The following is a 24349-nucleotide window of genomic DNA, read 5'->3' on the forward strand; positions in this document are numbered from 1 at the left end:
GTAAAGATCAGAAAACAAAAAAAACCCACAACATTGCAGTTCCTTATATTTCTGCAAACTGAATTTAAACATTTTTATTGTTTACTCATTGTATAATTTCAGTAGTTTATTGAAGTGTTTCATACTGCCACAAATTACTGAAGAGCAGTTTCTAAATGAGACAAAAAGCATTTGCTTTTCTATTTTAAATTTTTAAATAAACAAAATCAAAATAATGTTTTTGTTGTCTAATTGTGTTATTTGTTTTTCATGGATACCAAAAGTGAAAAAAAGCTGTTCTCAGACAAGACTTATGATGACAATCTTTAATACCCCATTACGTCTGTGAGTGAGTGAGAAAAATACAGGTTGCTGATATGTGAAAATTTTCAAAGATTAAACAATTAGATCAGACAATTGATCTAATAGCTTTATGTATTTATTTTGTATAAAATGACAAAGAGCAGTGAATTCAGCAGCCATGTTAGCAGCGTTGCTTTATAAATAGAAATGTTGGTCTTTTGGTCCTCCACTTTGGCCCAGGCTGAAATATCTCACAAACATTGCTGCTCACACATAGTCAACAGTAAAAAATATTGTTCTTTACAGTTGCACACTTGAAAAATGCTGCAAAGTTAGATTGTTTTGTCATTGCAATCTTTTCTTTCACAGAATTTGTGTCCTTGTGAAGTGAAATTAATCTGCATTATCATTAAGTCCAAACCTTCCTGGTTAAACAAGACCCAGAGTTGAGTCTTCAGGATCCAGCACCTGTGGGTCTGTGGAAGAAACTATGAATTTGCTGAGCTGAAGCTTGACCCACTATGGGCTCCAGCTCTGCTTGGGCGGCGTTACAGAGCTGCTGGATGCTGAAGAAATGTTGCAGCAGGGCCAGAGCTTTGACCCTGCCGACCCCAGGGACCTGCTGCACTAGAGCCAGGACCAGCGGGTCCAGCAGCTGAGATGAAGTCCTCCTCCTAAAGGGGTTCTCCTTGCCATCTCTGTGAACCTGGAGAAGATTAGAGCAGGTTGGAAGATCAGCATCAGTCAGCAAAGTGTACCACTATGAGAGGTTTAGGCAGAGAGCTTAGTTTCACACCAAAGATCTGAGTATGACTCTTTTATGCTAAAACCAACAGACATCTTGACAACCCTACACCTGCAGGCTGTGACCCTCAACTTTCTTTGGCAGTGGATGACAACTATTAGTTCAGTACTATGGGTTCACCTTAGTTCAGCTGGCAGGAAAGCGTAAGGTTAAAAGATATACATCTAGATTTCCCTTGTAAACCAAATATTCATTCCAGACACAAAAAATATCATTTATAGAATTAATTCACTACTCACGATCTGAGTGATGAGCTGTGAGGCCTCAGCCTGCCCACTGACCGGAAGTAGAGTCAGGCCGAGGTCAAACAGCACAAATTTCTGCACAGCAGAGAAGTACTGCTCACTGAGTCTGGTGTTCTCCACCAGCACCAACTCCTGGAAACTACCGCTGCTCTTTAAAACAGGACAGACACCGTTCATATCACACACAACAGCACAGGGAAACAGTTATCAAAACTGCTTTGTCCCTCGTCTCGTTAATTAAACTCACATTTCTGTAGCGAACCAGTTTCCTCTTGTAGCTGTTTCCTGCTATGATGTCACACTCAGACACGTAGAGGATGGAGCTTTTGTTGGGCAGGTGGAAATCTGCCACACCGAGCTCATTCTCAAAGAGGATTTTCACACCTCCACCTACGGCAGATGGGAGAGTAGAGCTTATTTATTAGAGCATTTTCTTTACATTGAGAAAATTAAAAGTGTTTTTTATTAATATGCAGACAAGATCATGCCATTCTTCAATCTGCTGTGACATTTCTTAGTTGACTGGCTTGAAAGCCACAAATATAGACATCACGTACCAGAGGCTACATAAAGCACACTTAATAAGTGTAGAAGTGGGTATACTAGGTTAAACTTTAATCTGGCCAAATACATGCATGCAACAAAAGGCATAAACAACAACTAACAATGACAGATTAACTCATAAATCTCTGGATTAATTGCTTGATCCATTAAATGTCACAAAGGCCAATCAAAGTTTCCCAAACCCAAAGCTGTCATGTTTATTAAATCAATAAACAAGCTCATTTTGTCCTACCAACAGTTCATAACACAGCAGATATCATCAGTGGAGTGACTTTAGCTTTCTTTCACACAAAACTCCACTCAGGGAGCTCATTAAAAAGCTAATCAAATAGTCACAAGAACACAATATTTACGTTAAATTCAGACTCATGAGACTGTTATGACGCTTACTTTATTGTGAAAAGTTTTCTGACACTATTCCCTGCCGACAGCTGACCTTTTTTTTTTTACAATGACAACTCTTTGAACACAGAATGTGCACATTCATGTCATATGAGCATTTATTTGCTCTACAGAAAAACAAAGTCGATGTTTTTTTTTTTTATGGCGTTTGGCACACGTTCAGCTAGTCAGTGTTTTATGCTGACAGGCCTTTACTTCAGTGTTCCAATAAAATAGTTAATTACCCTTTAAGCTTTGAATAAGTGATGAGTTTCTCCACTTCTCGCTGGCAACAACATGTCCGTACGGAGGAACCGCAACAGCCGCTTTAGTCTCCATGAAGCTGAACACTGTTCACCGCATTTATTAAACTCTCTCTAGACAGTGAATGTACAAAATGAGCTGTATCCATGCGGCCGAGTTGAAAACACACTAACATCAGCTGACTGACAACAACACGCGGGTTTATTTTGCCTCCAAAACGTTTCATTTCTTCTTCGTCTGCAGTTTGTTGGTGAAGGTGAGGAGCACGTGTTTCTTTGTCGCCCCCTGCAGGACGAGAGAGACAACACATCCTCCCACCATAACAGTCACACTGTGTGTGTGTGTTTGCATAATAAGCTTTATATTAAAAACTACTAAACACTACTCTAAACTTAGAAATATATCCACACTGTATATACACTGCATACTCGTGTCTCGTGTCTCGTGTTCTTCAGTCCCCAAAAAGTGTGTGTGGTGGGTCCAATGTTGTACACAACAAAATGCCACATTGGAGTTTATGATGAAGGGGGTATTAAAATATGTGGTCTTTACTTTGCAGTCAAATTCTTTGTCTCTTAATTCCCTTATGACAACCTGCTCATATGTTCATCCATGTAGTATCATCAGTTATTATATTTATTCCTATTTCCCATTTTCTGAGTTTTGTGCCAACAAACTTTCATACATATTGGATGTGTGTGTTTTTTTATTGGTACAGTAAACACTGATTTCATTTGGGCTTTTGCTGACCATCTCCATGTCTTTATGGCTTGTTATATAAAGTTTTATCAGGAGGTGCCCATACAAATCCTTTGATGGGAGGTCAAATTGTTGTTGAAGTTGAGAGAATGATTTGAATTATGTTCCTATAAAAAGTTGATTAGTTGTACTGAGACCTTTGTCGGCCTTCTAAACCCGCTCTTGGGGATTTCATGGCAGTTTGATACATGTTAGAGAATATCAGACATAATATGTTTAACTTGGATGTTATTTTATTCACGTTAGGATAACTCTGGTACAAACTGATTTAAATAATCTAACAGTCGCCTAACCGTGTCTCCATAGCGACCCCTAACGGTCACAATCAGAGTCAGGTGTCCGTTACGCCGCGTTTTCGTCTTCAAGCGTTCCGTTCAAAAGCTCGGACACAGGTAACCTTACACATTTTTACACATAAAACTAGTTGTAAACCTAAACAGAAAAAAACGCAAAACGTTGAATAAACGCACACCCGCCAAATTCCCCGCTTCATTTAGTTACATTTTTAGTTTTAAATTTGAGAACTGTTGTACCGCCCGTGAGCTAACGTTAGCTTGCTAGCTGACAGGCGCTTATCAGCCCGAAAAAAAAACAAAACGTTGAAGTCTGTCTGACCTTGAAATTATTTTCTGGCTTTCAGGGATAAACTGGACTTCAAGCAAACGCGTGGTTGTTCTCAGCACGTCAGTGTGGGTTGACGGACTCTCTCAGGATGGTGAAAATATCTGTTCTTAAGGTAAGTGAGCAGTTAATGAGCTAACGGTTAATTAACGTGCGTGCTGCGGCTGTGCGCGAGAAAAACGTTGGAAGGTTGGAAAATGTTGAATTATGTGGGTTTGTTTATTTTTGGTGAATTATTATTATTTTTTTATTTTTTGTAATTTACTGTAATTGACTTGAAATTAGGTTGCAATTCTGCTTGTGTAATTTCCTTAAATGCATGCTTCAGTTGCGGTTATAAAATTCCCCTCCACCCTTATGTTGTGACAAGACAAAACGACTAAACAGAAACAAACGATCATTTAGAGGTCAGTAAGTTTACAGAAGAATCCCCAGTAAATGTAACATGTAAACCAAATCAAATGTGAGTCTGGGTTGGACAGCTTTGACTTTTAATGTGGCTGTAGTTATGACTCGTTCCTGTGTGTTAATGAACCACGCTTTGCTGTTATTACAGAGGAGAAACTCCATTAATTTAACATCAGTGTGTCGAAATTTGGACGTCAGAATAACAGGTTTTAAATGATGAATGGTGTTATTTCCATCAGTGGTTTCCAAACATTTGTTCTCCCTTGATGCTCCCATTTGTTCTATCAGTGATGTTACAACCATGGTAAGAATTGCACTCTCTGTATTTAAGTGTCTTTATCTAATTTATTATCAAAATATGTCTCCATTGGATCATCTCGTACATAGTCGATCATCTGGTGGGAATATACTGTTAGTAGTGCTGAAATGATTAGACAATCACTCAAGGATGTGGTGATACTAGTTCTGATTAATTGATCAAGAGTGAGACTGCTGCTTTTGTGTTTTGTCATCTTGTATATTCAGTATTCATGTCATTCTAAGAGCGAAGGCCGTGGGCATTAACATGCTGCTATAACAGCCTTTAAGGCTGAAGAAAAAACTGATTATATGACTGGAAATTTAACAGGTGACTCTGTGAAATCGTACCATAATATTTCTTCCGGCCTCTGCAGATTGAGAACCCGTCCTGCCTCTGGTGTCGGGTCATTCAGGGTCCCCGTGGTGACGCAGAGGCCACAGAAGAATACAACCGTCTGCTGACTCAGATGAACCTTTACTATCACAGCGTCACTCTGGACCTGCGCAAGCTGAAGCCCACGTCGTTAGAGGAGGGACAGGTAATGCAACACCATGTTTTTACACACACTGATGATGTAAGTAGTCCACGCCGTCTTGTGACATCGTAATGGGACTGGAGGTGGATTAGATGTGTATACTGTATTTCCTCTCAGGTGTGTGTGGTGTACTGGTCAGCAATAAAGTCATGGTGTCGGGCTGTAGTGGAATCTATCGTTGTAGACTCCTGTCGGGCTCACTGTTTCCTGGTCGACCATGGAGAACAGCTCATCATCCCCTCAGATCAGTAAGACCAGAACAGTACCAGTCTTTCTCTCGACCACTAGCATTTTACTGAATTAGTCCAAATACAATACTCTGATTTTTTATGTTTTAACAGGTTATTGGTCTCAAGCTCCTGTTCCGTGTCATTCAATTTCTAACTTTTGTGTTCTTGTTTCGGTCCGTCCAGGATCCGAGTTGCTTTACCAGACTTCCTCAAGCTGCCCTTCTTGGCGAGGAAGTTTCACCTTGTGAGAATCAAACCCATAACTCTGCGAGTGTCTGTCGACGAGAAGAAGGCAGAGCCCGTGTAAGACAAGCTCACTGCTTACCACTGAACTGTGGATGGATTAACGATACATGCTATTTATTACATGTAAAAATGGCTGAAGTCTCTCTGAAGCCCATCTTTCCCTGCTTTATCCTTGTGTTGTGATTTTTTTTTTTTTTAAATCATAATTTAAAATAAAATTCACTCTCGGCTTGATATTTTATCCCTTTCCTCTGCAGTCTGTCCACAGAGTGGGATAGCTCTGCTACACTCTACCTGCACAACCTGCTGCAAGGTGACCAACATATCAGATAGATAAACAACTGTTTATTATTTTCTGTAGATTTTAGGTCTTCAAAGTAACATTTCCTAAACTGTGTTGAGATCGATGTAACGTACAAACGTAAAATTTGAGGAGTCACTTTGAAAGTTTGCTTCCTTCCATCAGTGTCGACTCGGACGGAGGTCGTTTTGCTTGAACCTGAGTCAGACTCCACTTCCATCGAGCTCTATGTGACTGTTGGTGACATCAAGGTGAACTCTGACTCCTCAGACCTTTTAGCAAGTTTAATTAATTATTGTCATATAAACACAGATAAGATCAGAAAAGATCTACTTTAATGTGTGACTTTATCCTTTTAAGACATATGAGCATATTTATCTAAGTTGAACAGTAACTTTACTGTTTATATTCTTGTGTTGTTATTTTTCACTGATTTTGGTTGGTTTTGTTATATTACAATATTAATTTGTTATCAGAGTTTTTATATTTCCACATAATGCATAATACTCACCTGGTGATTTTTCAGATCTGTGTGAACGATGATCTGGTGGCCAAGAAGTTTGCAGTTTACATTAGCAAGTCAGCTGCCGACACTTGGCTGGACGAGGCGGACCAACTTCCGGTCATGTTGAACTCCAGCATCTTAAACCAGACTGTCTGTATGACCTCAAACAAGCTGCCAGCAAAAACTCAGCCACCTCCTGGTAAACACACTGACAGTCACATTTTTAAGACGTACATGGACAGCATGACAGTCCCACTGGGTGTCTGTATATGTAAACTCATCCACATGTGCAGTCGGGTGATAAATTGCAGTGAATATTTTGGGTTAAGAAGTGAATCTGTTTTACATTCATACAAATCTGGTTTAACCCTCAGTGAGGTCACAAAATCTGGCTGTAGCTGGAGCAGATGATTGGCTGACGGATCCCTCCACTCCACAGGTCAGCAGCAGCTCTCCTCACTGTGTTAACTGTCAGCTCTGCAGGACATATCCACACATCCTCACCTCTGACTTCTGTGCTGCTTTAGAGTCAACAGCACGAAGCCAAGCTGAAGACCTCTGAGGGAGGCAGCAGAAGTATAGAGATCACAGAAGAACAGCCGTCTCCAGGCAGCCAATCAAAGAAAGGCTCAGACACCGTTGCTGCAAAGAGGTGGGTGCACACTTGGTTTAGTTGAGCAGTTTGCTGTTGAACAGAGAGAAGAGTAAGGCTGAGTTGTGTCATAGCATATGTAGTTTTTTGAAGTGCACTGACCTGCTCTCATGTTCAGTGGCTCATCAGAGGACACAGATTCGTCTTTGGCTGCAGCTCTGACCAAAAACCTCAGCCTGTTCAGGTGAGAGTTGATGATTACATACCTGTGGGCTGAAATCAGCAACATGTTTCTTCTCTTTTTTTTAACATGTTTGATTGGACAGAGTTCTTCCTGTACCTCACAGGTTCCTAAAATTCCTGAATCCTGACAGCAGCAACCAGCAGGTGGCTCCCATTGTGAGTTCAACACAGGAAGTGTTTGCTTTCAAAAATTGAAGCTCTGATGTAGTTTTCAGCATTTTCTAATAATTAAATTTTTGGGGGCATTGTTTTCTTCTTCTTTTTGCTTCCCTACAAATGTTGTAGGTGGGTTACATAATAAATTTTACCTCTACAGTTCAGTTAGTAGTTCCTGAAGGAAAAAAAAAGCCTGTTATCTCTGTCATGGAGGTAAAGCTTTCATATACGTTTGTTTGTCTGTCAGCAGGATTAGGGCAAAACTACTGGCCTGTGTGTCAGTGTCCAAATCAGGGCAGATACAAAAATTATTTTTTACTTTTGTAACATTTCGAGATAGGTCAGTTGTAACATCGGTGTCATCGTCATGCATGTGTGTATACATCTTCATTAATGTTTTGTTGCTGCACGGTCCACAGCAGTACATTGTTCATTGCTTGTAATACAGTGATCCCTCGCTATATCGCGGTTCACTTTTCGCGGACTCGCTGTTTCGCAGATTTTTTTCAGTGTCATTTTGCATGCTTTTTTTTTTTTTTACAGCGTACTGTACAGTATGAACACGCATTGTGTTCTGCGTCCTGATTGGCTAAGGGAGAACCGCACATGTGTTCTGCGTCCTGTTTAAGGGAGTACTGTACAAAATATGTGTAAAAGAGTGTATAAAAGTGTGTGGTTAGGGGTTTTACGCCCTTAAAACATGTATAATAATTGTAAAACTCACTTCGCGGATTTCGTTTATTGCGGGTTATTTTTGGAACGTATCCCCCGCGATAAACGAGGGTTCACTGTAATCTTATCTTTCCCTTTTTAAGGTGAATGGTGTGCTGTGACTATACATACAATCTTAAAAAGCACTATAGATACATCTTAGCAGAGATCTTCCTTCTATTTTTTTTTGTTTGTTTTCTAGGTCAACCAGCACGAGGAGCTGAAAAACTGTCAACCTGAACAGACAACCTCCATCAACGGCACAGGACAGGAAGTGTATGCTGCCAGCACACCTTCAACAGTTTTAATTTGACTGAAGCCCAATTCGAACCAGATTAAATTAACGGGGAGGCGGGAAATTAAACAACCACTCAGTATACACCTATGAGCACACAGACATGAAACACGTATTGATATCATTCGGGGTGACATACGCTTCCAAAGGATATTGTTATCTCTGATGTCCATCAAATAAATGAATCCACTTAAAAACATAGACAAGACTGTTCAGAACTTCAGAATTATGATGTGTTCTTCAGTATCAAAGTAATCCAGTAATGAATGTCTGTATATATTAATGAGTAGGCAACATGAGGCTTGCATTTTGACAAAAAAAATCTAACTTGGTATAATTGTGCATTAAGTATTTCTCATGCATGTTTTGTCATATAAATTCCTGCACACGACCGTGAGCGATTTGAGTGATCATTTTGTTCTATGTTTAGTGAACATCATTATCATTTTTGTAACTTTGGCTTGATTTGTGTTTCATCAGTGAAGCTGAATGTCTTTTTGAGAGCAGTCAAGTTGAGCATCTAACAGATGAAGAAACAAGGTAAATATTCTCCATTAAAGCTGTATCTCTTACATCACTGCTACATTACTGTGTTAATATCTGGTGTAGGATACTGTCTGAGTTGAGCAGCTCCATTCTCATTGACTCTATTTTTTAGCAGTTCGAGTAGATCAGTAGAGTCAGGACCGACAGAGGCAGAAAAGATGCGGAGCAATGAAGAGGAGGCCTGTTCACGGTGAGCTGCAGCTCAGAGGAAAGATGTTGAATGGCTGCAAAACAAGTAACCCTTCATTAAAGACATTTTTCTTTTCTTTCTCACACACACACACTAAAGTAAAAAACCCAAAATATTTTGACTTAAAGTTGACCAAAATCTGACTATTGACTAAAACTGTAAAGCAGTGGTTCTCAACTGGTCTGGCTTCGGGACCCACCATCACCCCTAAAGGACAAGCCGTGACCATGGGCGGACTGGGACAAAAAATCGGCCCTGGCATTTTGGACCAGAGCAGCCCACAACAAAAAATCCACTTCAAAATAAAAGCACAGGATTTTGTTCTTAACATTTTTTTTCCCAGGCAAAGGCCCGCGACCCACTGAGAACGGGCGGACCCACCAGTTGAGAATCACTGCTGTAAAGTACTACTAAATTTAACTAATAAACTGATACTGCTAATGAACACTTGATGGCCTGTAAGGTTACTACAAATCTCAGCCTGAAAGTTAATATTCGGATAATTCCAAGTAGTATGATTATATGCAAATAAAGAAAAACCTTTAGAATAGTATCCAGGGCAAAGCTTATAAAATAGTATCTTATGAGGTCAAAACACATGAATGTCTTTCTGAATGTTATGTCTAATGCAGCCTTTTGGAGTGGTTGAACCCGGAGCCTCTGAACCCTGATTCAGACACTGCAGATGATGTGGTAGGTTCTCTTAGTTAATTCTAGACTTTATAAACAAAATGTTTTTGAGTTTGTGGTCTGAAGGTTGCTGGTCCCTGCTGTGGTCACAACCAAAGAACCCCCAAACTTGACTGAATGAATCCATCAGTCCCATGTCTTATGTTTGTGGAGGCGGTGTTTATTTCAGCTGACCTAAACTCTAGTATGATGTGTGAATGTGCTCGCTGGCCTTCATGATGTTATCAACATATTTGCTGTCTCCTTTGTCTTTGTTTCTCTTGTCTTTGCTAAGGTGGTTCCCAGTGATCCCAGGAGGACTGGGATTCTGGTGCACTCTGCCCTCCCAGTGGAGCCCTGCACCAGCCTAGATGATGCCCCCATCACTGATACGCTCCGTAGAGTAAACAATAGTTATTTGTTTGTTTGTTTTTTGGGCAAATTAGACTCGAAAATGAGAACATCTAAAATAGGAGAAGTTAGTAGTTACACTACAAAAGATATATGGTCAAAATGCATCCCAGACCACCTCAGCGAGTGGTTTGAGCGATCGGATCACAATGTTTTTTTAGTGGTCGTTTATACTTGTGTTTAACACCATCCACTTGTGATCCGATTACCCAAGATGCATGTTAAATTAATACTAGCTTTTGTAAAATGTTACTTCATGTGAATGTTTCCATTGTTCAGATCGATTGTTCATATATGTAATTATGTTGGTCGTTTAATCTCTGCTGTCACCAGAACTAGTTGGACGATTAAGGCCTTCTACACATTCACACACATGCAGTGCTTTTAAAGAAATAATTCTCATCATAATAGAGTTATTAAATGGCAGAAGGAGCAAGTTGATTCAATATTTTTATTTGGAAGAACAATTTGTGATCTACCACCAGACCCGGAACATTCAAAACATTTAGGCAAAGTTGCCAGTGCAGCTTGTCCACAGCTCAGTGGATTTCTATCCAAACTCCATCTGAAGCGGTTACAGGTACTGGCCAAGTCTCCTGGTATCACTTAAATTGCGGGGGAATTTTACTGACACAAAAGCTGGTGATGAAGTGGGCAGAATAGACTGGAGGTGACAGGAGACTGACACTAAAACCAAGCTGCATGTTTAAACTCTACCTGAGATTCACATAGTGACCACTCCATCTCCAGGTGCTGCGGAGGAAACAGTACAAAACTCTGTCTCCAGCTGACAGTTACAGCTGGCCAGCTTTGGCTCGAGGGTGCAACACTGTCATCATCTCCCAGAATGCCGACCAGCCAATCAGCTACCTCCCCCCGATCCTCACCCACATCCTGCTCTATTCCATCTTCAACTCCTGCACCACCAATGCAGGGGTGAGTACTTCAGGACCAAGCAGGAGGCCACTTGAAGTTCTGAAATACTCCTTATAGGATGGTGTTTTCATTTTTGGATCTGTACTGCTTGTGTTGGTGTGTTTGCGTCCAGCCGATAGCAGTGCTGCTGTGTCCAGGCTGGGAGAAGGTACAGGTGGTGTGTGACGCGCTGGACGACATGAAGGTCTTCCCAACTCTCAACCCTGTTAGTGTGCTGCTGGGTGTCGGCAAAGACGAGGCTAAAGCTGTCAGGATCTCCAAAAACTGTGAGCAAAGCACAATCTGTATCATGCTAGCAGTCAGCTAAAGATTTGTGACGTTATGAAAAAAATCTCAAGGTGCAGTTTGTTTATAAGTTGTATTATTCCAAATTAAATTGTCATCATTTCCAAAATGTTCTATTTTTATTTTCTCCAGGCCTGCTGCTAGTGACCACTCCCTTCAGTTTGGTGCGTCTCCTGTCCTGCCACTGCTTCCTCTTCCTGCGTCTGTACCACCTGGTGCTGGACGAGGCAGACCAGCTGTTTACTCACGCTCCAGACCAGGTGATTTTATTATTATCATTTTTTATAACTTAACAATGTTAAACAGGCTGCGTCATTAAACGCCTTAATTCTCTGAAGAAATAACTTTCATATTCATTTCATGAATATGTTCTTTTGCTCATGTGGTAAAAACTTTTCTTCATATTTCCTTAAAACACAAATGTTTTCTCCCGTTAGATGGTGACCATTTTACAGCATTTCCAGAAGGTGACCTCCAGCGAGGAGAATGCATCCTGTCCCCAGCAGCTCGTCGCCGTGGCGAAAAGGTGGACCAGTCACATGGAGGGCTTGTTAGCCAATCACATGCCACACCCCTGCATTGTCATAACCCTCCCTGCAGAAGCTGCTCTGTATGGTGACGTTCAGCAGGTCAGTCTCAATGAGTTATCCATAGTTACAATTTTATGTTGTTGCCGACATTTATAATGAAATATCTGTTTTAGTCAAAACTATTTAAGATGTGTGTAAAAATTAACATTTTGATCCAATTCCTCATTTCGCTTGATTTCAAATTAATTGTGAATTACACCAAAAATGTTTTTATCTATTGTAGAACTATGTACGCGTATACTAATGCTCAGCTGTATGTTGATCTGATGAGATTTTCAGTTTAGGGAAATGTTTGTCTTCCCATAGATCATCCTCATGTCTCTAGAGAGCAGTAAGATCTCAGTACTGCTGGGTGCGTTGGATTTCAACCCTGATGTAGGCCAGAAGACTCTGATTGTAGCCAACTCTGCTCAGGAAGTGGAAGACATGTTCAAGGTGAAGTGGCCACTTCAGTTATACTGTACATTCCAGTGCTGATCTATAATTTAGGATCATTATCATGTCTTAAAACTCAGTACGCTGCGTCTATAATAATAAAAAGTTGAGTCAGACAATTCACAGTTGGAATGTTTTATTGCAGCAGCAGATACATTTGGAGTTTTGAGTTCTTTGAGGGAGCATGCAACGTAAAAAGTTTAATGACACACAGATTAGATTGACTGACAGAGTGCACCGATGATATCTGACAAAAAAACAAACTAAAGGTTTACCACTGTCTTTTCTACTCTTCAGGCTGTGAACAACAAATCTGCATTCTGCCTCAAGACCCATGAAGGGTTAGCTCACAAGTTTGACTTTGTTGTACAGCAGTGGAGCAAAGACATCGGGCCTGGCACTCATGTTATTCTGGGTGAGCATGGAGAACGTTATCAACAGTAGAGAAATGTAGTGTCCTCCCTCAACATTAACAGTGCTGCCATCTGTTATTTTTGCTGTGATTGACCTTTGACCTCCAGTGACCACCAACGAGTGTCTGAAGTGTCTGGGGATCAGAGATGCAACTTGTGTCGTCCACTATGGCTTTCCCAATTCTCCCAAAGTGTTTGGCAGCCGACTCTTCTGCATGGCAGAGAACTTCAGAAACCTTTCTGAACGAGTAAGCACAGACAAACTTCTATTCCCACATAAATGATTACAGAAAGAGATGCACAGTTTCACCACATGTGCATCTAAAAGGTGCACTGCATGAAATTTATGTTTAAATATCTGTGATTACTGTAATATCTTTTCCAAGGTTCCTTCCCAGGATCAGCCAGAGAGCCGCCCTCATGTCATCAGGTCAGTGCTGCTGATCTCAGAGAGGAACGTCTGTCACATTATTGGGGTTCTGCGCTACCTAATGAGAACCAGCGCCCTGCTGCCTTCTGAGCTGCTGTCCTTCGCTGAGGGTGTCCATGTGGTCCGGGAGGAACAGAAGACCAACAGACCTCTCTGCAACTACCTAAAGAGTTTTGGAGTCTGCAGGTCAGCTTTCCACTGATATTTGATATTTAGACCCTCAGTACATGTTGATCTACTCTTTGTCTATAATCTGTTATGGCCAGAAAAACCCTTTTTTAGCTGTATGAACTGCTTGGTTTAATATAAAATATAACACACAGGAAGAGCAAGCAGACTTTGAACCACAGCCCAGAGCTTAAAAAGTGAGTTAGTAAATGGATTAATTGACGGAACGTGTATTTACAAAAACAAATGACAATGAATTATGCCTGTAAGTCTTGAATCAGAAGTGCAGTAGGGCTGGAATATTTGACTCTTCCGATATTTGTTTGTATTTACTTTTTTTTGCTAAATGTTGGGTTGTGAATGAATCTGTCAGGATTCTAGTGGATTTATCATATTGGGCCCTTAAATCATTTATTTTTTTGTCTGACTCACTTATTTCTCCCTTTTGGTAACTAACTCACTCACTTTACATGAGATGCAATGCATATTGATTGATTGGATGAGATGACACAAGATGATTTACAAAGCATGCGTGTGGTCTGTGGACTTCTTAGGCTGCTAAGGCTGTGTTAGAATAGAAACAGTCCAGCTTGGATGCGACAAATTCTTGTGTTTTTACTAGGGCTGTCAATTGATTTAAAAAAATTACCTAATTAATCGCAAAAATTTCTGTAATTAATCGCGATTAATTTATCAAGAAATTAATTGCATTTTTCTGAGACCGAAGCTTATAATGAATATTTATTTATGTAAAATTATCAAATTAATGTAGAATAAACACAGAGAAAGTATATTTAAATTCATTCATTTTATTGGCTTAAGGTGCACATATGCACAGTGCAAACAGAAAAAAGCCAGAATGAGGAAATATACTGAGGAGTGCCACACTCCTGTAGTGTAGACTGGGTGTTTTGCTTTGAGGTGATATGTTAAAGTCGTGTTACTTCTGTGGAATTTAAATTCGGCTTTGCAAACTGTGCAAATTGCCTTGTTTTTGTCCAACGAGCCGTCGGGCAACTTTTTAAAATGAAATGTTCCCCCTAAAAGTCCGTCCTTATCCATCTTTCCGCCATAGACTCTCCTTTAGTTAGGATAGATGTTTGACCGTGCATGTGACCAAAGGTTATGGGTCAGCCGCCACCGGAAGTGAACAAAACCACGTTAATTGCATTATTTCTTTTTAACACGTTAATTGTTTCAAATTAATCGCCAGAATTAATAGGTTATTTTTTGAAGGCACTAGTTTTTACCCTAAACAAACTCTACAACTGCTCATCACACCTGGTAACACACACCTCAGTGACATGAGTTAAAAACATGGATTAACATTTACGTTAATCAAGTTAATTTTCTTGCATCCATGTATGATGATTAAAATCCACTGTCCCGTGTCTGGCTTAGTTTGGAGAAACTGTCTAGTTCATTACAGATTAAAATGATTTTTTTCTTCTTTTTTTTTAAGTAAAGGAGAACATTATGTGATTTAGTATGTTTTCTTTTGCAGAGACAGCAGTGTGTGTCCCGACCGACACAGATTCGTTCCTCACCTGGATAAGTCAGTGCTTCCCGCTGCAGGAGTCATAGAAGTGAGGACGTTCACATTTTTGTATTTAATTTAATTAACTGCTTTGGTTTTCTTCCAAAATGGGCAACACCAGGATTTCATAGTGGTTATACATAAAATACATACAGCTTATGTTTTACCTTGCTCATGCTGTTTCTAAGTTTCTATGTTTCTAAATTTAAATCTCATCTATTGAAGTACAAATCAGATCTTTGATTGACTTATCTGAAGCTCGCAGTATATTATTCCCCTTACACACTTCCTACCTTCATCTTTATTAATTCATCAACAAAAATTGTTGATTAAAACCTGTAGTGTCATCTGTTGCTACACTGCAGTAAATTTGGACTTGTGTTGTGTCCAATGCTCCCAGGTCATGCCTCTCTACATTAAGACAGCATCTGTTTTCTACGGCCGTATTCTCTGGAAAGAGGTTGAAGATTTTCAGAGCATGGTGTCCGAGATGACTTCTTACTATACTGACAAGAAACCTGGGGCCATGGACATTCTGGAGGGAGGCTTGTATGCGGTGCAGGAGGGCGAGGTCTTCCACAGGTCTGACATGAAACTAAATATAAGTATTACTTAAGGGCTGATCACCCTATAGGAGATTTGCAGACTCGGATAAATGTATGTAATGTAACTGTGTTCTCCTGTGGCAGGGTGAAGATCCTGTCTGTCCCCGACAGAGGTGACCGTGTGTTTTCCACCATCTTTGTTCGATTTATTGATGTGGGGAAGGAGGAGGAGGTTAAATGCCATCAGATCCTCCAACTCCCAGAGCAGTTTCACTCTCTGCCCGCCCAGGCTGTGGAGATCGTCCTCTGCCAGTTGAAACCAGTTGACGCTGAGACCAACTGGCACCCCAAGGTTTCCTGCTGACCTCCTCACTTTGCTTTCAAATACACAAACACATTACCAGTACCACTGCCACCAGAAGGTTCCACTATGTGTGATAATCCTTGTTAAACACAGTCAGAGCTAAAATAAGTTGCAGGTGTTAAACAGGAGTAACAGGGTCAATGCTGAGAGCTGGCTTTCTGTCAGCTGAAGAACTCAGATTTGTGGCTTTCCTTGTCCTAGAATTTATGCTTACGAGCAGAAACCACCATGTGGTTATCATGTGATTGTACATTTTTTGGCTCACAGGTCACCAGAGCAATCACCCAGAAGATTCGAGGCCTGCAGCATCGAGCCAGAGTGGTTTTCAGTCTGGGAAACACTGTTTTCGTTGATCCCATGGTAAGTCTTTACCTGTTAGTCATCTCTTTAATCGGTCAGTAAATTTGAAACAGATCAAGGTTTCTTAAGTCCTGCAGACTATACACTTTTAAAGTTTATCCAAAGTATCATTATTAATTTGAATAAAACGTCTAATGTGAACTCTGGCCTGTTTTGTGCTGTGTTTGGTGCAGTAAACTTGTTGCGTCTTGTTTTCCGAGGTCCGTGTGACACAGGTGCCAGGTATGAAAACTGTAATCAATGAACATAACGTGCAGTCAGAAATCTTGAACACCGGGATGGGAGTCAGCAACCCGGAGCATCTGAACCTGCTGAAGGCGCTCTGTCAGGAGAGCAAGAGCAACAGCTGCAAGGAGGCATCTCACATTTCTGGGTAAAGAAATACTCAACTGTAGTGGTCTGGGTACATGTCAGAATTAGGGATGTAACGATACATCGTGACACGATTAAAATCGGTACAAATGCGTGACGACTCGCATCGGTTGACAGAAAAAATGAATCGCGATTCTTGGCGAATGCGAGAGAAGTAGGATATGTTCTTTTTCGTCTTTTTTTAAATTAGAAATAGGTTACGTTGTGGCCGCAGCTTCCGCTGCCGCATCTGCCTTTCTGTGTCACACACACACACACACACCCACACACACACGCGCAGTAGTGGTAATCGGCGTCAGGCCTCACTGTACCGTAAATGATACCATAACACAGACCCTCCAGGAATTCACGATGTTGCGATTTGCAACTTCAACGCAACTTCAGTGAATCCCCGTGAATCCAGGGGTGTTGCAATTTTAACCAATCACCGCAACTTCCGCGCAGTCTGCACGGGGGATTAAACTCGGGTCAGGGACAGCCGTACAGTGCGGGAGGATCCCTTCGTGGGACCTCTCCCCGGCACTGGCTGGCCCCCGCCGGGCGCATTTCCTCCGAGGCGGTGCGCCGCGACCGGCTCTGCGTTTACAGCGCCCGGACCTCGCCGTTTCCCGGGGCCGTGGACTCTCATTAAAGGGTAAATGAGCTATCATCTTGTTGTTTTTATTTTCAGTTAGCTCATACTTCAAGCTGAAAGGTAATGGTCAGATCAGCTGCTTGCTGGCAGCCCTAATAAGAACACAAACTGCTTGAGAGTTTCTGTAAAGAGAGATTTTTTTCCTACAAATAAAAAGATATTTTTATTTGGTCATAATTTGTCTGTAGCTCATTTTGATTAAAAAAAAAATCGTGAAAAAATCGTATCGTGAAAAAAAAATCGTGACTCGAATCGAGTCGTGAGTTGAGTGTATCGTTACATCCCTAGTCAGAATATATCAGCCACCTTTACAGTGATCAGTGAAACAGGACAGTGCTATTTGTAGGTCAGGGGATGGTCCGATGTCTCCGGAGGTCATCAGAGCTGAGGAAGAAATTCTGGCTGAAGCATTCAGAGCGATTGAGGTCAGTCGCCTCGATGACCTTCCAGAGCTCGAGCCATGTGAGCCACGTAGTCCAGAATCTGCAATGATCCAGTCCATGGTATCAGAACCACCAGTACCACAAGCACCAGCAGCAGGTGAACCCCACCTTGTTTCTGCGTGTGATCAGAGATCCCTTTTGGCAAGCCAGGCACCTATTGAACAGAGAAACGACCACACTGCTGACCTGAAGTCAGCTGAGCAGATGACGAGGTTTGTCTCTTTACTGTAGAAGTCTGCTATATAGATGATGTCTCTAATAACTAATTGTTTTTTATTCAGGTTTCAAAGATTTAGATTTAGCTTACATGTCTCCGGGGAGACTAACTAACTACACTAACTAGTCTCTCCGCTGTTCCAGCAATCACTAATGCTGGTTCAATAGAATACAGATACAGTTTAAAAGCCAACAGTAGCAGACAGAGAGACTCAAATGCACTGCACTGAAATGCAAAGTAAACAATGCTCGGAGGTCAAAACAGGGAGATGGCACCTTAACTCTACATTTTGCTGCTATAATAATGTTCTAAATGTCACATATAGTCTTAACTTTTAAAATCTACAGTGCATAAACTGGGTGATTTTAAAAACTAAACTGTAAATGTATTTGTTTCTAGTTTCCACCCTCAGGTCCACTGGTACCAAACGTCCGACTCTGTGATGGTGAAGGTGAAGCTGATGAACCCGGAGAGTCAGTGCTGTGATTTCTACCCTGACAGGGTCGTTTACAGGTCCGTCAGGAGCAGACCACCAATGATCGCTCACTTACTGCACAATACATCCCACATTCAGTGGGGTTTCTTATCCAGGGCACTTTACACCGGTGGGAGTGGGTACATGTTCAGCATGGCTAGCCTCTGTGTGAATTAAATCACACACAAATATGAGACATAGTTCAGGTTAACAGTTTGATAATTAGCCATGAAGTTCATTCCTTTTCTTAGTTTGACCTCTAAAGTTGTTCTGTAATCCGTTTCTGGAAGAAGTTTCACAGGTAAAGATTTAAATGAATCTGTGACATCATGTGGCACAAAATGTTAGCACACAGATTAAATTCAGAAAATCAAGTTTTTACTGCTGCTGCTCTGCTGCAGTGACATCAGCCGTTCCATCCACAGCCTTTTCAGTTTTGAACTGTGTTTTGGCACAAAATGATCACCTACTTTTGCCTGTAATAAAATGTTCTAAAATCAGTATTTAGTGTCACATGATTATTATATAGCAGTTGGTTGTAGGGCTGTTGTGGTGAAGGAATTTTCCCAGCAGTGATTTTGGGCTGCTCAGTAGCACATTTCTCATAAATTAGTTTGGAAGGTGGGCAGCAGAATGTATAATAATAATTAATAATAATGTTTGTACTAATCACCTTCCTCCTGTCCCTGTTCATCGGCTATGGTACACATTTGGGTGAAAGTTGCTGGTGAGCTGCAGGAATATGGATAATTAAATATTAGTAGCCCAGCTTTGATTCTTGGTAGTGACTCGGTCGTGCAATCCAGCTGACACATATAGGCTGTTGGCATGGGGGAAGCCGGTGAGGGATCACATCCTTAACGCTGCATCTGTTGTGGTGCTTGCACAAAGGCAGGTGTGATCTGGAGGGAGACGATAAAGACTTCCGTGCATATGGATCTGGACTTCAGGAGAATCATCTGTAATGTCCAGATACAAAATGTAAAAATGCCTACACGTTTGTAAATTTAAAATAATATGTATAAACTGCAGATAAGTCAGAAGCACCAACAAATTGATTTAACAGAGGTTTACTTCAGATCTTACTTTCTCTGAGAATTTGTCTGTAAAATAACGATCAAAGAAATATTGTATGGCACACCAGTGTTTATGGTGACCTCGGAGCTGCCAGTCTCCAGTGGAGTCTGCTGCCTGGCTGACTGAGGACATAAGGTAGGTCATTGTGAAGGACAGACTGTGGTGTGTCTGAGGGTACGGTGCAGGCAGAGTGTGGTTTTTTTACAGCCTGAGCACACATGGAAGACAACTGAATTATATGTTGTTAAATTAGAAAACTGCTCTCTTTTGATCGTTCAGTGGCAAAGTGAATGGTCGGACCTACAGAGCCGACCTGGAACTTGAAGCCAGCATTGCTGCTGATGGCTGTTGCTGGGAAATGAAGTCTAACGAGCCGGTCCTCAAACTGGTCAAACAACAAAAGGGATACTGGGAAAGACTCCTCAGGAACAAGGTACTGAAGTTCATTGAATTCAGTCCACAGCTTGAGCTGCAACAATGATTGTCTGTTATTAAATTACCGAGAATTTTGATAAGTGATCAGTTGTTTTCAGCATCGTTTTTCATCAACTAATCTATTGAGTACAGATTAATTAATAATAAAAATAATCAAGGTTATTAACCAAGGTTATTTCTTTCCAGAGTATTTTTGTGAGTTACGACATGGAGCACTTGAAAGAGGATGAAGGCAGTGCTCCAAATGGTAAGAACCACACTTAGTGAAAACCAGAGGGAGCGTACATTTGACTGTAAATTGTGTTCATGGGAAAATAATGTGAAGTATCATCTTTGATACCTGCTATGTAGTTACATCTGATGTCTATACTTTTTGGTCTTCAGGTCTGATGTTTTTGGAGCACCTAGGGGATGACAACTGGAGTGTCAGCTCAGAGAGTGGCAGTGAGAGCGACTGAAGTTTAAAGACACTAAGCTAAGAAACAAAAAGCACTTCATTTTTAATGTCTTTGCTTTACAATCCCATCATCTGTTTTCCATGTGTCATCTATTGTATTGGTGCTTGTGCTCATCAGGGATCTGGGAAGAGAAACATGTAGATTTGGAATGAAAATGTCTCCAACAAGTTTTTTTTTTTTTTTTCTTCAAGCATAAACGACGATGACATTTGACCACCTCAATTTCATGTTGCAGAGAAGTTCAACCAAATCTTTTGTCAGAAATGTCCTTCATATGAGAAGAGAAAAAAACCCACGAGTCAATTTTTCTTCATCAGGCCAGATTTATATTTTGCTGTGTCTCAATTCAGATACTTTTGTTAGTACACTTCTTTGTTGTACACTGTGTAGACTATGTACTTCCTGACGTAGTGCTCCAATTTTGGTATGATAGTGTTTCAATTTGAGTGCAGCCGGTTATTTCAATTTTTTACATTCCATTTATTGCATCAGAGCCTTTCCAGCCAACATGCATAACAGCAGCACCCTGACTCTGTTTGACATGAATTACTATCATTGATAACCCCTGTGTTTACCCCTGTCAAAATGCCAAATGACAACCTCTGTGGCAGTGAAGTGCCAAAAGCTGCAGTCAATCACCATAGCCCTCATATTAAAATGTCCAACTTCACAGCAGAAATAAACATGTTAACAGCATGGCTACTTTGATTGACAGGTGGGTGCTGTTACAGATGGCTTGTTCAAGCACCAATGCGTCATTCATTACGTCTTTGACAATGTTTAGATTAGCCAGAAGGCGGAAGAAGCAGTACATCATACTGTGACGTAATGACTGTAACTGCCATGAAACAATCAGGAAATAACTTTATATTTCACTGGTACACTTGATCGCTTTCTTGATACAAGAGATACTTTCTCTCCTTCCCTGTCTATGTTGCTCGCTCTCTTTCTCAGACCATTGGACAAAACCCAAAGGAAACCTTTTCATGTCACTATTTTGCCGCATAGGCTTCAAGCCAAAATAACTTCTCCACCACAGGTCTCTGCATTTTTTTCAGGACCCCTTGCGACCCATACCACTGCAGCCAAAACGCAGTCCCCTCATTCAAATGAACAAGGAAAAATGACAAATTGAAATTGGTCCAGCAATCAGTCTGTCAACAAGGTGGTCAATAGAAACCAGTTACAGCTGTAGTTTCTGTGAATATCCAATTAGTGCTTTTTGGTTCTGTAGAGCTTTAACCATCTGATGCTGGATCCTTAAAAGATAATATTAAAGAGCTTAAAATGATTTATGTAAGTTAGGAGTGGGTAATTTAAAGTTTATGTTTTAAGGTTGGAGAACATATTTAAAGATTACAGTTGGGGGAAGCTAACTTTGTGAAGCTTAACTGTCTAATTCATTCTTATTATTTTACTTTATTATAAATGTTCAATTTCTAATGGCATTTACAGCCCCCTGTTTAAAAAAAAACATGGAGGAAATCCAAAGTAAAGTTCATTTAAATGAGTAGAAAAAGAAAAACCTTAATTTTGTAATTTTAATGTTGTTTTGTTGTTTTTTGCCGTAAGGTTTGTGGATTGGAGCTAACGGTACCAGTAGTTGGAGTTTGTTACTCTGATTGGATGGTGTATTTGTGGATACATAAGTGTTGAGTGGATATCCAAGCCTTCACTTTTGTTTGCATTTAGGACATATATGAAGTATGTGTTAGTGTTAGTAATGAAACTTGATCCGTCAGGTTTCATGGATTTATTTTCACTGTGAAATTGTTTTCTGTTAATGAAACTGAATTCTGCTTCTTGATTCTTGTGCTTTACTTTTATAGCACCTTGTTTTCATGAGAAGTATAAAATATTTTTGTCATTTATATTTTGTTTCTTTTTGTACTTTCAGCCATAGTACAGTCGGTTACAAAAAAATATTCGCCCTTGAGACTCTAGTTCTTGTGACATTAATTTTTATAAAGGTTATATAATTATTATTTTTCCCCCAGTTAAGACATCAAAGAGTTATGCTGCATATATGACAGTGTTAAAAGTCATGATGTCATTTTCAAATAAATAAATGAATCTCTCCCTGAATTAGTTAACACAATAGTGATTGAGAACCAACTAAATTGTACTCTTGTCCAACGACTTCTTGCTGCGTCATGCTCTCCTTTTCTCTTCTTAGCTTCCTTTGTCAACATCTTATCCTTTGTGTCTCTTAGCCACTGCTCTGCTTACATTTCCCGCTCATCTGACTTACCAGTTTAGGAATGACACTGGTGTCACTCTCCATCAGCATTCCCTATAGACTCCCCCCTGTCCTGGGCCTAAAACTTCCTCCTCCCAGCGATCCAAAACACTCCCCTCCTTCTCCAATCACCCATTTCTGGGCAGTATGGCTAACTGTGTAGAGCTAACTAGTTAACAGCAGCTACACTTCACAGTAGTTTTAGTGTCCCATCAATGGCACCATGAGGCAAAAATTCTCTGTGTTGTTTTCTTGTGTTTTTTCCCTTTTCTGCTCTCTAGAAATCCATCTATCCATTTTCTTCCTTTTAATTGGGGGTTGGGTCCTGGTGTCTATGCAACGAATTCCAGAAATCCCTCTCCGCAGCAACGTTTTCCAGCTCCTCCTTCGGGATCCCAAGGCATTCCCAGGCCAAATGAGATATATATAATCCCTCCAGCAAGGTCTTGGTCTGCCCCGGTGTCTCCTAGTTTACTTTGATGTTGGCTGTGGGAAAAACATCTCAACTTTAAATCTACTTAAGATGAAACTTTGAGATAAATTGAATTTGTTAAATTTAATTTGGTGGTACAACATTGTGAATGGTCAAAGGGCTGAATACTTTTGTAACTCATTGTCGGTGAAGTTTCACAGGGTCACATTTATTTTGAGTGTGTGTATGTGTGGTCATGGTCTGGACTAAACTGTGGCACAGGGATTTAAATAACAGTGTGATATCAGACTGATCCACAAATGTTTCTATATGTTTAAATTTACCAGCTTTAAAGTCCATGTAAAGTAAGAATAAATATGTGTTCCGAGTTTGTCAGACCAAAGAAGAAAGTGGTATTAACCACCCAGCCAAATTTGAATGATTAAAGATATTGACAAATTTATGAAATTAGATGTCAAAATTGGGTAAAAAAATAAATAGTATTCTCAGTAGTCTGTGCAGGGGTATGCTCAGGGTGGCCTCAGCGTGTCATCGAGCCACCCTTTAGGACCGCCCAAAAAATCCTGGACTGAAAAACTGGTGAAAAACTGTTTTCACCTCTAACTCCACATTTCAGCAATATATCCAAAGTTGTTTCATGTGTTTTCAGCAACTATTTTCAAACATATTTAATGTATTTTGAAAGAAATCTCAGAATTGCCTTTACATGGACTTTAAATGTGTGTGAATCTGCTTCTCTTGCTCTGTAATTATCTCCATAATGTTACTTTGTAAATCCAATAAAACAAATCAGTTATTTGTTCAGTTAATTAAAATGGGTCGGCTATTTTTTTGGTGAAAATGCTACTTTGATTTTTGCCTTTGTCCTATGGTCTTCCTTCACTTAAGTGCTTTTATATTTCATATTGTCATGTTTTTTTAAAAGCCAACTGCTATAACCAGGTTCTTAAATCTTGATTTTGCTCACTGTTGTTATTTTGCCCTTGAATCCTGTTGCGCTTGACTGTCAAAGCACATTGTAAACTCTGTTTTTAAAGGTACTAGACTAGAGTGCCCACATGTTTAAGGGAAGGTACAATGATATCAGCAAAATGCTCTTTAAAGTATCAAAAGTAAACATACTCGGCACTGTACAGCAGCAGAATGTGTGTTTATATATTGCATTTGTTTGTATTATTAGTAATGCATAGATGTCCGAGGTTCCTTGGGAGATAATTTAACTATTCTACATACTTTTTATCAT

General features: G+C 40.3%; 2 protein-coding genes across 5 annotated transcripts; one reads left to right on the forward strand and one right to left on the reverse strand.

Moving 5' to 3' along the window:
• Positions 1–498: 498 nt before the first annotated feature.
• faap24 (FA core complex associated protein 24) lies at positions 499–2784 on the reverse strand. The gene is made up of 4 exons (XM_010741001.3): positions 2523–2784; positions 1580–1722; positions 1327–1482; positions 499–988 (listed from the first exon to the last, which is right to left on the reverse strand). Exons 1-4 carry the CDS (start codon positions 2614–2616, stop codon positions 737–739), a joined length of 645 nt encoding a protein of 214 aa, XP_010739303.2. The 5' UTR covers positions 2617–2784; the 3' UTR covers positions 499–736.
• Positions 2785–3575: 791 nt separating this feature from the next.
• On the forward strand, positions 3576–23579 carry tdrd12 (tudor domain containing 12). 4 transcript variants are annotated; one of them, XM_019279573.2, is made up of 35 exons: positions 3576–3692; positions 3941–4036; positions 5004–5168; positions 5283–5413; positions 5579–5698; positions 5899–5954; positions 6108–6193; positions 6469–6646; positions 6822–6886; positions 6975–7099; positions 7218–7283; positions 7387–7438; positions 8352–8425; positions 8925–8984; positions 9103–9180; positions 9813–9873; positions 10145–10252; positions 11011–11196; positions 11309–11462; positions 11614–11741; positions 11919–12110; positions 12378–12506; positions 12804–12921; positions 13028–13167; positions 13306–13535; positions 15022–15103; positions 15455–15636; positions 15744–15951; positions 16231–16323; positions 16524–16696; positions 17676–17984; positions 18389–18502; positions 19821–19974; positions 20163–20223; positions 20361–23579. In XM_019279573.2, exons 2-35 carry the CDS (start codon positions 4013–4015, stop codon positions 20432–20434), a joined length of 4176 nt encoding a protein of 1391 aa, XP_019135118.2. In that variant the 5' UTR covers positions 3576–3692; positions 3941–4012; the 3' UTR covers positions 20435–23579. The 4 variants fall into 4 exon arrangements, with proteins under 4 accessions (XP_019135118.2, XP_010739316.3, XP_027128823.1 ...); XM_010741014.3 differs by having other exon boundaries at positions 9106–9180; XM_027273022.1 differs by having other exon boundaries at positions 7387–7426.
• The last annotated feature ends 770 nt before the right edge of the window (positions 23580–24349 follow it).

The sequence above is a fragment of the Larimichthys crocea genome, chromosome XXI, assembly GCF_000972845.2.
Source record: "Larimichthys crocea isolate SSNF chromosome XXI, L_crocea_2.0, whole genome shotgun sequence".
NCBI lineage: Eukaryota > Metazoa > Chordata > Actinopteri > Sciaenidae > Larimichthys > Larimichthys crocea.

Bases quoted from the DNA above. Each gene is read 5' to 3' on its own strand.
- faap24 (XM_010741001.3), bottom strand. From the start codon at position 2,616: ATGGAGACTAAAGCGGCTGTTGCGGTTCCTCCGTACGGACATGTTGTT. The intron at 1,723-2,522 runs GTAATTAACTAT...CATCTGCCGTAG, and splicing joins ACTTATTCAAAGCTTAAAGG to GTGGAGGTGTGAAAATCCTC. The intron at 1,483-1,579 runs GTGAGTTTAATT...CCTGTTTTAAAG, and splicing joins AACTGGTTCGCTACAGAAAT to AGCAGCGGTAGTTTCCAGGA.
- tdrd12 (XM_019279573.2), top strand. From the start codon at position 4,013: ATGGTGAAAATATCTGTTCTTAAG. The intron at 15,104-15,454 runs GTGAGGACGTTC...CAATGCTCCCAG, and splicing joins CCGCTGCAGGAGTCATAGAA to GTCATGCCTCTCTACATTAA. The intron at 16,697-17,675 runs GTAAAGAAATAC...TGCTATTTGTAG, and splicing joins GAGGCATCTCACATTTCTGG to GTCAGGGGATGGTCCGATGT.